Raw genomic sequence first — 12316 nt, 5'->3', positions numbered from 1 at the left:
TATGACCAGTTCTGATACAATATAATGCCTCTGATTGCTGGACTGACTTGGCTAACGTTGAATATGACCTGCAAACACCCTCAGGCTCATAGACAAAAGTGAAAATGTAGCTTTATTCTACAAATACATTATCCTTTCCTACTTCAGTAATTCATCAACTTCCCTCTTTAAATAAACTTGTATCAACTCAGCCAGCTTTCAAATGAGCAAAATATATTGAGCATAATTTTACTTTTAAATTAAAACCTGTAAGTATGGTGATAAATTCCATTATAAAACATTATGCCATTTCATATTACTGCTTAACCAGCCCCAACAGGTCACAGACATCTCTCTATGTGTCATTTTTCTAGTGTCTCCTGGGATGGAGCTCATTAGAAAGGTATTGTGCTCTAAATTTTGGTGGATATTTTGCATTCACTTTTCACAACAAAAAAAAAAGTTTTAAATTGTTTTTAAAATTGTACATATTTAAAGTGGTTCTTTTCACTTGAAACACAGCTGCTACTTCTGTTAAAAATAGGAATCATGAACAGCCTCTCAACAGAGTTGATCAAGGATGGCATTTGAAACCAGTAAAAACAGATACGCTGGATAAAACACCTGTTGAATATACAGGGATCATTGCAAGGGAATTTTTTTTCTCAAGGGAATTTACACCTGCTCCCCTACATAAAATCAGAAAAAAACCTTGGGTCTAAGATACAACTTGGAATACTAGACAGAGCCCCATGCCTTTCCATGCTACCATTCCAACTCAGTATTTCAGGGCACAAATGAAGTTGTACTTAAGCAGGCAAATGCTCTTTAACTTATGATTTTATTGGCATGGCATACAAAAACAAAACTGGAAGCAGAAGGCACACAAGACTTCCCCTCCCAAATCTGTGATACTGAAATCACAACACAACATCCTGGACTCTGCCAGAACTACAATGGATTCTTCAAAAGCAATCCATTTCAGGTTTCTTTTGTCCCTTCAATGTGAAGAAGTAAATCGGTACTGATTGAAAATGGTTTTCCTTACAGTACATATTGACAAGAAATTACAGGCTGGCAAAATGCCAAGAAGCAAAAAGTGACCTGGCAAATATCCTGAATTCAATACAAACTACTCATTGAAGAGTGGCTGGAGGGTTTCCTTGGGAGAAACAGGGATGCAGAGGCATTGATCAGAATCTGAGCTCACCACACCCATCACAGGGCTGGTACAGGGAAGGAACTGGAGCCAAGACAGGGATCTTAGTGGGGTAAAAGAAACCAGTAACAGCTTGTAACTCCCAGAACTGATCTCTTGAGAAACTATTCCAATTCAAAGTGACTTGAGTGGCAATAACATGATGTTTGCACAGATTTGGCTGAAGTATTATCATTACAGAACAATAATGAATTTAAAGAAGCTACACGGTGCCTGAAGTTTTGGAGACTACTTTCCCCTGCTACATATTGTAGCAATCAAATATTTTTGAGACTTAATATAAGTGATTTACTTAGAGCAACAATTAAAGCCTTCATTTACTCTGATGACAGTACACACTGAATGCTTTTAAATATATATACATCAATATATGTAAATATACATCACTTTATCAAACTGAATATATACACTCAAGTTCCATTAAACGTGGAAAATACTTAAAAGAATAGTTCAATAATGCCATTAGCACTTCTTGAAGATTACACACCAAAGATCTTTGAAACACTCAGTGCAACTCAGAAGTGCACTCAGAGTCGATTTCAGCACAAACCTGTGAGCACAGAGCCACAGGACATAAAAGCTCAATTATTAAAGAGGGCTGCAATTCACTGCACATTGCAGTGTGACATCTGTAAACTGCTCCCTTTCTAGCAGGTCACATCACCAACTGCCATTTATGCTTTATTGTACAGCAACACTTATTCCTCCAAAGAAGGTGCACACACACAGCATCCACTGTGTTTTCTAAATATCAGCTTGAAATAAAATGTTCAACATTCTCTAGTGGTTTAAGAGCCCATTCTCTTACAAAACTAATGTAAGCATTTACTAACAGAAAAAAGTAATGAAAATTCAGAGAGACGTAGGAGGCTTTGAAAACATTGTACTTTAATAGTGGTTTATACTTTGACCACTAGTAAACCTAGAAGGAAATGGCCTGATCTGAGGAATAAATATGCACACAGATAAATAAAAAGGTTTAATAGACTGAAATCCTTCTTTTGTAAAAAAGAAACCTCTGAAACATACTTATAAACTATTTTACCTTCAAGGGCATGTTATATAATATTTTATTATAATGAAAAATGACAGTAAACATCTCCCTTATTTTACAATAATTACAGAAAGGTGTTCTCCCATTTCCCCTCATATTGAATTTTTACATTTTCATAAATTCAATATGTGGAGTATCTTCACATTATGACAGATCATGCATTTGGTTGCAACAATATAAGCACAGAGCTTACTTCCCAATTCCAGCTAGGGAAAACAGTCCTTACATGATGCAAAACATACTGTCTCATTCCAGAGTCCAGTCCTGAAACAGAACTGTGTTTTCCTACAGGTATAAAAGTATCAAAAAAGTCACCACATAAACCTCTGTACTTCATCACTATTTTCCCATTGGAATGTTCTATTTAGAAAAAGATAAAAAGTTACAGCATTTACTAAAACATAAAATGCCAATTCCAGAAGTTGTCTATATAGAGGCAAAAATGGAATATTGAGTCTATACATTAAGAATGGCAAAATAAAGTATCGAAATTCTAGCAATTTTTGAGGAACTGTGACTGCTAATAAACATACAAAATACATTAAGATCCAGAATATTGATTTTGATTTTAGTGTATCAGCAAAACTCCAGCCAGCAAATAGATAGAAAGGAACTAACAGGTATTTTACAAGCTCGTGTCTTTGGAACACTTTTCTCCAGACATAAAATGTATAATGTCTGTTATCTGCTAGTAAATACTTATGGACATAGGTAAATTTCCAGATCAGGAATAAAGAGATGACAGTGACTAAGCTATACTGCACAGGGTGCTTCTTCAATGACAACATGAATTTCCTGATTTTAGTAGGGGTCAGTAAATGAGGAAATGAAAAAAAAACAGTAAAGGACAGAAAATAGAACAGCTGAGGAAAGTGCAAACAGGCTTCATGACTACTTCTGTCACCAACAACTATTCCACCATTGATGAAGACAAAAACAAAGAAGAGACATACTAAAATGATGTATGGCCAAGTTAAAGCAGTAAGTGTAACTAAATTTTTGGGTGACAAGAGATATTTAACAAGAAACTGCAGTATTCTGGTCAAATCTGAAAATGATCCTTTCCTGGAAGAAATCTTTTCATCTTTCTTTTTCTGCAACTCAATCTTCCAGGCTTCATTTAGCTTCTCTGCAACAACATTTCCAGCACAAAAAACTGTCCACACAATGTTTGTCTGACGAAACATGAAGCCACAAAATCCAAGGAGAGCAGAAGTTTTATGGTTACCATAAAGGCACATTAAATAGGAAAAAAGAGTAAAAAATACTGATCCTGGATCTGTATAATAAAGGAATGTAAAAAAATAAAGGGTGGGAAATGCTGCAAGAATTAATGCAGACAAGATCCTCTGGAATCCAGACACAGCCTAAAGAAGAAGCAGAAAAATGTGGTTAGACAGTGCCCAATAAAATAAAATAGTACATTAAAAGAAAACTAGTATAACTCTTGAGAATTCCATTAACACAATATAACATCTCCTATGTTCTTTGTTTCCATTATTGCACAAATCCTGTATTTGTCTTAAGTTCCTGCTATGCTTATACAGTTACACAATGTTAAAATCCAAGTGAAAAGCACAGAACATTACTGCAGGTGATTTAAAAAGATGGCAATGAAAATACACCAACTTCTTTCCTATGTCAGGTGTGCACATATTTGTGGTATTAAAATCATGGTGGGGGCATAACCGCTCCCATACTTTGGATGAAGGGGCTGCATCAATGGGCAGAAGACAAAATCAATGGTTGGTTCCCCTGCAATCTCGCCATGAGATTCTGCTTGTCTGTGTGACAGCACCATTCTGTGCCTCTGCTATCACCTCTTTTGAACCCAGTCACAGAGAGGCCAACTCCACGTTTCTGATCTTTGATGTAGCTTTTATTATTTATCCTCATTATAATTAATGAGTCAGAAAAGAAATTTTAAAAAAGGTAGGAGACCATGCAGTTAAAAACTCTTCCCAATTATTCCACTCACTACAACACCACAAATCACAACATTAAAAAATGCTGCATGATGTTTCTGAATGATGTAGTGTGGGTTGAAACGGCCACTCATCACAAGGAAGGGGAATACAGAAAACATTGAAGACAAAGAAATATCGAAGGATAACTAAATGCTCAGACTATCATCATGAAACTTGTTCTTACATTTATGTTTCCACTTTGAAGTATAAAATTAAAAGTAGAAACCATTTATTTAATCTGATCTAATTCTGTACAGTGTTATCATTAGCTTAAAAATGATGAGATTTCCTCTAAGAAAACACACCAATTTTCTTTGTAGTAAAGGAATCCTTCAGTTATCAGGGAACAGGAAAAAAATGTTTTAAGGTTAAAAGTCAAAAAAGTAACTTTACTAATGTGCAAGATTTTAAATAGGCCATTAACCACTAAAACAATTTATTTATTGCAGTGGTGGATGCTTTAGATTTTTAAATATACAGCATTCTTGTATGCAAGCTGAACTGTTATGGTCTGGATGTGTGGACAGGTAAGAACTGGCAGGGTTGTGAACTGGTTACACTCTACCCAAAGGACAGTAACAACCCAAGGACCACAGGGATCAATACTGGCACCTGTTCCATTTAATGGCTTTATCAAAGACAAGATAGACAAGAGTACACTGTCACCGAGTCTGTAGTTGACACTGTATGAGCAGCACCAGGCAATTTGCACAAAAGCACAGGTATCATCCAGAGTGACCCTGGAGGAATGGGGTAATGAAAACATGATGAAATTCAACAAGGCCAAATCCAAATGCCTGCAGTGAAAAATAAGAAATCCCCTTAAATGGCACAGGCTGCTCACAGAGCAGCTGAGGAGCCGCTGTTCAAGTTGTGTGAGGACTCTTAAGCAATTCCAATGACATGAGCATCCAGACCTTTGGATAAGTTGTCTGTATATCTACTAACTTTTATTTCAACAGGGCTCCTTCTACTTATGTGCAAGAATGAATTTTTAGAGGACTGCACCTTGTGCCAGAAAAAGACAAAAAAATATTAGAGAATAGGAGTGTGCCTTCTTGGCCAAACTGCTGGTGGTACTCGTAAATGGTGGTACATAAAACTGAGGCAGTGAAGGGAACACACACTAAGACATCAAAGCTGCTTGCACAAGTACATAACATTGTTTTACTTTGACCGTACCTTATTCTTCTGATGGATCTTGAACAGAAGCAAGTACAGTAAGTAGAAGTTCCCAGCACTGAAGAGGAGATTGATAAACCTGAGCATTCCCACAGAGCACACCACGCTTCCCGTCCAGCCGAGGAGCCACGCCGCGGGCTTCACCACTCCCACCGAGAGCAGGTACAGGCCGGGCAGCGTGGTGATCATGGGGTCCCACTGCAAGGGAACACAGCGTCAGGGACCCGCTGCCTCCACAGGGCCCGAGCCGCGACACGGCCACACCGCCCCAACACGACCCCTGGCTCGGCCGCAGGCTCTGACACATCCCGGCACTGCTGCCCTGAGGGCTCTGAGCTCTGCCCTGCCCGGCTGCTGCTGCGGCTCCACCCGCTACACAACCCGCGTCCGGCCAGCCCCGACCCCGAGCGCTGCTGTGCCGCTGCCGCAAGGGTGAGCCCCTCCCGACCTGCAGGAAGCGGCCGTGGCAATAGGCCTGCGCCTGCGGGACGTGGAACACCTCGTCCATGTAGGGCCCGCGCTGGCGGCGGCTGACGGCCGCGAAGAGCAGGCAGGACAGCAGGAAGGCGCCGCTCATGGCCCCCGAGAAGCCGTAGGCCTCGTAGCGCTCCATGCCGGCTCCGCGCCGGCAGCGATGGGGCCGCCCTTCCGGGGAGGGGCGAGGGGCGGCACCGGGAAAGCGGGGCCGGGAATCGGGGGATTCCTGTGGGAAGCGCTGAGCCCTTGGTCTTTGTGGCTGCGTGTTGTTAGCGCTGTGTTTTCCACGGGCCGAGCGGCGATACCCTGGGGATGGAGCGAACGCACCGGCTGGAGCTGTTCCCGGAGCGCAGCGTCACGCTGCTCCTCTTCCAGCACGTGAAAAATGCCGCTGCTCTGCGGAAAAAAGCTATGGAGGGCTCTATTGAGGGAGCACTGATAAACCCTGCGATGGTGAGTGAGTGCGAGTGCCGCCCTGCCGGAGCGGGATGCCCGCGGGAGCTCACGAAGCTGGCCGTACTCTCCGTCGCTGTCACACGATGCTCTGCGCGTCCCCGGCCCTGCAAGTGCTCGCCTTTGGTTTCATTATTGCGTTCTACATCTGAAAGGGTCGGCTCTGTTAAACAGAGCCTTGGCAAGATTGGCCAAAACCATTGTTTTGATTAATTTCACATCCTGCTTGATGGCGTTTAAATCTGCCTCATGTGTAAACTCTAATGCTAATTAATTCATGCTATCTAAAGTTTACTATTTGATGCCTTTGTTCTCATTTAACCCATAAATAGTTTCACAATCTAGGTTTACTTTTTGTTAGAATTAGGCTCTCAAAATGAAGTGGTCAGGATTTTTTTCAGATTTCAAAACAGTAAGTTAATTTTGTATAACTCTTTCTGTTGTGTTTTACAGATTGTAGATCCTTTTCAGATTCTTGTGGCAGCCAACAAAGCAGTGCATCTACAGAAGATAGGTAAAATGAAGACTAGAACACTCTATGCAGAAATTATTTTCAGCCTTTCACCGAGCAACAATGTAAGTTTTATTGAACAAATTTCTTTTTTGCCAGAAAAGCTTGCTGAGATCCACACAGCCAAACTAACTACATGTATTCCTTTAATAGTCTATACAGCTACTAATGGAAGTTTTTAATTGTTATTTTTAATGACACTAATGTGCTGTTATGGTTTGTAGCCTGTCAGAATTCCACTAATGTAAAATGTCTGTCAGTTTATGCTCTTGGTGTATCTGACACAGTAACTGAAAAGGTTCCTGATATGTAGTGAGAAAGTGACTCGTGATATTTTTTTCTCTTTTTTCAGATTTCAGATGCATTTAAAAAGTTTGGCATTTCAGACAGCGACACAGCAGTGCTCATTGTGCTGGTCGTGGATGGAGACAAGAACATAAATCTGGCAGATATAACATCTCAGGTGGAAGGCCAGCAGGTTTCCCTAGATGAACTCCCCCAGCTAACAGACACTGCCAAAGTAAAAAAGGTGTGTAGCCAAAAGAGAGGACTGACATGGAGAAAAGGGGCAGTTTATTTAGTTGTCTGATTAAATACCAACAGACAAAATTATCTTAGGATCTGTATTTCTTTAGCACAACTGAAAACTTGTTTTAAGCGGACCTTGATTATTTCTTTGAATTTTTTAGTTGAAACAAATTTTAGTTGTCACACCCTAACATCACAAAGTTTAAGTCTTCAAATTATTAATGTTGTCAGGGAATTAGAGCATAAAAATAAATTCCTGATTGCTGCCTACCATCCAGGAACTTTTGATTCCTGTTTTTCAGGCAAATATTAATTTAATTAAAAATTTCAGTCCTGAGCATTTTCATAAGCTTAAGTACATAGAGAGTCTCAGAAGGGATGGTTAGAATAGGAGCAGGTTAATTAGCTCTTAGGAGCTGTCTTGGGGCATTTATGCTCTTAACAGATTACCATATGCTAAATAAGTATTTTGAAGCATATGCCTTCTATGTGATAAAATTCAAGTAACTTCAATCATCTTTATCATGTCTGTCAAAGTACTGATAAGAGACACATGAATAAAATTGGACAAATTATAGCATTTAACATATGGAGCTTAAAGTGCTGCTCTTATTCAGTTTCATAGCTTTCCTTATTCTTGTAGTTTCAGAATTTGCTTCAGTCCAAATTTTGTCTTGCAGTCACAAGAAGATAGGAATTTCCAATATAAAAGTGAGGGAGAGGGGAATTATCTTTGATTGTGTACATAGTTTTAGAAGGTACGTCATCAGTTTTTTTCTTTCTTATACATCTTTCTTATTTTTCTTGGTTTTTTTTTTTGCAGATGTACAAAGTCACTCCACAGGAAGAAAAAATCGGCACCTTATTGGATAGTGTTGTTTGCAGAATGTCAACAAAAGATGTTTTGTGAAAAGGTGGAAATAAATTTCAGAGGAAGTGAAGTAGTACTGAGTAGTGTGATGACATCTGAGCTTTAACCAAGCTTGGACACAAGGGTGACCTGAGCTGTGTTCTAAGCACAGACAGCATGCCAAGCAGAACTTGCCATTGACACTTACGTCCTTTTTCTCGACAAGGGAGAGTTGGCAGTACTTTAAGCTGAACTTAAACAAAAGGCTTGGAAATTTATACTTACTTTCATCTTTTGTCAAATGTTTTGGTAGTCCCAGAGAGAGTTCAAACATTGTAAATCATTTTTACTAACTGTGCTCTGATTTGTTTTGGTTTGGCAACCCGATGGATGATATCCTTTTAACAATGCTACTGCCAGAAAAGTCATCTTTACAGCCCAAGTGTTTCTGATGGCCTAGAAAGAGGAAATTTTCCATAAACAATCAGCAACATCTCCCTCTTTGTGCTCCTGGGACAGAGTGCTGCCCACCCCTTGAGGACAGGAAGGGGCAGAGGGGTGCCGTGCCAGCCAGTGGCAGTGTGGAGCAGGGGTGTCAGGGATGTGTACAATGAAGAATGAGGTCAGTGGGTAATGCTGTGGTGGTGTTAGCACCTGACACTGATGTCATCCACTGCTGGCTTTAAAGGATAAGGAGTGGTGCTTTTACTTCATAACACTGGTTTATGCATGGTGATGCTGAACTTGGAGCCTGGTTACAGGTGCAGAATTCATGACAAATTTGCACCATAGGTTGTATCCACTTAAATTGTCAATAGAGCTTACATAGTATTCCTAAAGGACATAAAACTTGGTGTTCTGAACCACTGCTAGGGAAGGCCATCAAAGGGAACTAGGAGGACTGTTGATTTCCAGTAGTCACCAGGTGCAACAGCTGTGAATGTGTATCATTTTATTACATGCAAGCATCCTGTTTAAGTACTGTCCTAATTAGGTAGAAATCCATACTCATTGTTATTTTTATGGTGTATTGTTTTTCTAAGATGTGCATAAAATTACAGCTGTCTGCATTTTTTTTCCTGATGTTTTCTGAGGTATTATGATTTGTGTAATTAAAAGATCTTTGGAAGAGAATGCCTCACATTCTTACACAAAGATTTTGAAGGAGAGGTAGGTCTTAGAGTTGATAACAGTACAGTTAAACAGACCAGTGAACTGACATATAGGCATGGTTTTGTCTGTGTTTCTGTGTTTAATACAGAAATGTACAGCTTCAGTTTTGCATTTTGATTTCATTTAAGTTTTCCCTTAGTTAAAACACAGTAGTACAAATACCATCCTTTTCTTACCAACCAAACCAATGGCAAATTTAGTTACGAAGTACTAAGGGAATGACAAGGTTTATCAAAGGATTAAGGGCAAATGGCTGTGCTGACATCTTGCTGTAAAGATGGCTTTACAGAATGCATCATTCTCTCTAAAGGGAAATGTGATGCAGTAGTAAAAAATGGAGCTTGGAAGGACTCGAGTCTTCAAAAGTCTGTCACATCAGCATGTGAGAATGACCATGGAAAATAAAGAGACTTGTTTTCCTTTTCTGACAGTCCAGTTGGTACATGGAATATATCATAAGGCTCACTGGCTGAACTGCAATGTTTTTGTTAGTTTAAAATAACAGCAGACAGGCTTACTTAAACCACTGCCTTTTTTGAGCACGTGTAAAACATCTGTCCAGTCTGTTTAGTACAGGAGAAATAGTAATAAAATGATGACTACATAAAGTTTTGACACACAAATTCCAAACTTGAGTTCCCAGTTTCTACTTCTCCATTTATTTCATTGGTGTAGAGAATTAAATAGCTCATTACTGTTGACATAAGTTAAATTGTGATTTACTTTGAGACCCCAATGAGGTGTTTTCATGGGTGGATTTACTGGAAATTATTTTGGGAGTTGAAGTCTCCTGTGTCATTCAGTCAGGCAGATGATTTGAGGCTGCTTGCTTTGAAGACTATGCCCTGCAAGACCACAGGTTTTCACAAGATGTGGTTGCATTATCCAACTTAAATGAGTTATTTACAAAAACTAATAAAAGTAGATTTTGTTCACCCTGCAAAGATAGAGTTGTCTTTCTGAACACATTAAAAATCATTTAATTTAGATCTCTAGTGTTACCGTTGAATCAACTAAGGCTGTTTTCCAGGAAAGCAAAATTTTAAGAAAAATGTTTTTCAAAACATTTAATGTTCTACAGCAGTCTCTTCTGAACTTTCATACCTCATCTCCTCTATTACAAGGTGAAAGAGGAGACTGAAGTATTTTCAGTACCTTATTTGGACCTCCAGTTCTTCAGAGGCAGGGTTATTCCTGCAGAATTTATAAATTTAACAATTAAATGCTACATCATGATGTGTGGTCAATTGTTCTAGGTTTTTTTTTTCCCTTGGTGGGGTGCATTTGGGATTTTGTGTTTGACTTCCAGCACGCTGAGGCCACTGCCTGTCCCACAGCCCTGATCATTGGGGGGTTTTGTGCTGCTGTCAGAGTGTGTAGGTCCTTCTCCCATCTCATGTACTTCAAACCTTTATTGACAAGGGAGGGCCCATCCTTTTGTGTTCACTTGTAGTGTTCATCCTACATGTTTTGTGACTGGGTCCCTATGTTCTATGACAATGTATTAAATGTGCTAATCATCTGGTTTCTTAAGTATTCCTTTGTGTGCTGTTCTCTAGGGAGCAAAAGCACTGCTGCCATGTTAAAGCAGGCTGAGGTGGTGTCTGTGCAGTGGGGTAACCCTGGTTGGAGGAACAGCAACACCAGCACCTCACTGCCTGCTGAGAGCTGACACCAGTGTCTCTGGTGCTGCACTGATCCTTGTTAACACTCCTGGAGCTCTTCTCAGAGACCTTTCAGTTTATATACCCCTCCTGATTATGGATGGATACCAAAATGGGGTACAGAATACCTTAGGAATTGTGTTGTCTGCAGGTGCTACCTGATTACAAATGTGTATCCGAGTCTGTGTAAATGTCTAAGTATCTAAATATCTTGCAGAGTTTTGGTTTTTTGGGGTTAAAATTTGGAGTTTAAGCTGAGTTTAGGCTTGGACTGTTGTCTCCAACAGTCCCTGTCCCTCAGAGCTGCCAGTCCACTAATGTGTGCTCATCAGCTGTAGACAGCCAACAACGAGTTGAATAGAAACTGCCAAATGGCTCTATGTTCAGAAAGCCTACAGGTTGTCTGAGTGGAATTATTTCCTTGAAAATGTGGGAGTATGGAATGCCCCCATCAGGGATGGGCTGGTGTTTGTAGGAGCTGGTGCTGCCATGAGATGTTCATGAATTATGGAAAAGCAAGTGGTGGTTGCAGATAAATATATACAAGGTGAAGACTGAGCCAGCTGGTTCTGTGACAAAGGATTCACAAAAGCAGCTTATTCCATAATTTTATTCCTGAGTATACAAAGTCATTACCATAAGTTAAAGATAATAGATGCAAGTCCCATATAAACTCTTCAGCAATGGAGAATTTGACTTTTTCGGTGATCTTCCTTTGCCAGCAGAATAGCTGGGTTTGTTGGTTATTTTTTCCTATGTTGTTGTGACACAGCAGATTATTTCCCTGCTTACAGTGTATGTTTTACCATGGATTGGGACAGGCAAATTTAGCAGAGGTAGAGACTCAGCAAGTTCACAAATGGAAAGCTGGGGTGGACATACAAAATATTGACCAATAAAACAGAAGTTGAACTCCTCTTTCAAGAATATCATGCTTCAAGTTTCATTTACATGCTGAGGATAATATAAATGTGTACAGGTCAAGGAGGTCTCTTGTTATTCACAAAATGATGTTCTGTACATGGCTGGTTAAATTGCTTCATAGATTCACTTGCACAAGTAGCAAACACTTAAGCAGTTTCAAGTAAACTGAAATATGCTGAGACCATTTTTTGTACTTCTTGAGTGGATGGATAATTGACACAAATACTTCTTTAAATATTTGACAGAGAAAGTTCCTATACTGCTGCTATAAGGATGAATCCTTTCTTGACCAGGCTCCCCAGAGTGCCCCTAGAAGGATCATGATGATCACTGTG

General features: G+C 39.8%; 2 protein-coding genes across 2 annotated transcripts; one reads left to right on the top strand and one right to left on the bottom strand.

The window, feature by feature from the left end:
* Nucleotides 1–2072: 2072 nt before the first annotated feature.
* On the bottom strand, nt 2073–6076 carry ALG10 (ALG10 alpha-1,2-glucosyltransferase). The gene is made up of 3 exons (XM_058804873.1): nt 5850–6076; nt 5402–5599; nt 2073–3619 (listed from the first exon to the last, which is right to left on the bottom strand). The coding sequence occupies exons 1-3, from the start codon at nt 6012–6014 to the stop codon at nt 2564–2566; spliced, it is 1419 nt and encodes a 472-aa protein (XP_058660856.1). The 5' UTR covers nt 6015–6076; the 3' UTR covers nt 2073–2563.
* An 18-nt stretch (nt 6077–6094) lies between these two features.
* On the top strand, nt 6095–10966 carry TPRKB (TP53RK binding protein). The gene is made up of 4 exons (XM_058804872.1): nt 6095–6331; nt 6785–6907; nt 7195–7371; nt 8194–10966. The coding sequence occupies exons 1-4, from the start codon at nt 6191–6193 to the stop codon at nt 8278–8280; spliced, it is 528 nt and encodes a 175-aa protein (XP_058660855.1). The 5' UTR covers nt 6095–6190; the 3' UTR covers nt 8281–10966.
* Nucleotides 10967–12316: the final 1350 nt, after the last annotated feature.

The sequence above is a fragment of the Ammospiza caudacuta genome, chromosome 5, assembly GCF_027887145.1.
Source record: "Ammospiza caudacuta isolate bAmmCau1 chromosome 5, bAmmCau1.pri, whole genome shotgun sequence".
Classification (NCBI taxonomy): domain Eukaryota; kingdom Metazoa; phylum Chordata; class Aves; order Passeriformes; family Passerellidae; genus Ammospiza; species Ammospiza caudacuta.
The sequence above is the reverse complement of the archived record's forward strand: the minus strand, read 5'-3'. Positions and strand labels throughout refer to the sequence as shown.

Coding starts and splice junctions, on each gene's coding strand:
- ALG10 (XM_058804873.1), bottom strand. CDS start 6,014: ATGGAGCGCTACGAGGCCTACGGCTTCTCGGGGGCCATGAGCGGCGCC. Junction 5,600..5,849: donor GCCACGGCCGCTTCCTGCAG/GTCGGGAGGGGC, acceptor GTTCCCTTGCAG/TGGGACCCCATGATCACCAC. Junction 3,620..5,401: donor AGATCCATCAGAAGAATAAG/GTACGGTCAAAG, acceptor CTTCTTCTTTAG/GCTGTGTCTGGATTCCAGAG.
- TPRKB (XM_058804872.1), top strand. CDS start 6,191: ATGGAGCGAACGCACCGGCTGGAGCTGTTCCCGGAGCGCAGCGTCACG. Junction 6,332..6,784: donor CACTGATAAACCCTGCGATG/GTGAGTGAGTGC, acceptor TGTGTTTTACAG/ATTGTAGATCCTTTTCAGAT. Junction 7,372..8,193: donor ACACTGCCAAAGTAAAAAAG/GTGTGTAGCCAA, acceptor TTTTTTTTGCAG/ATGTACAAAGTCACTCCACA.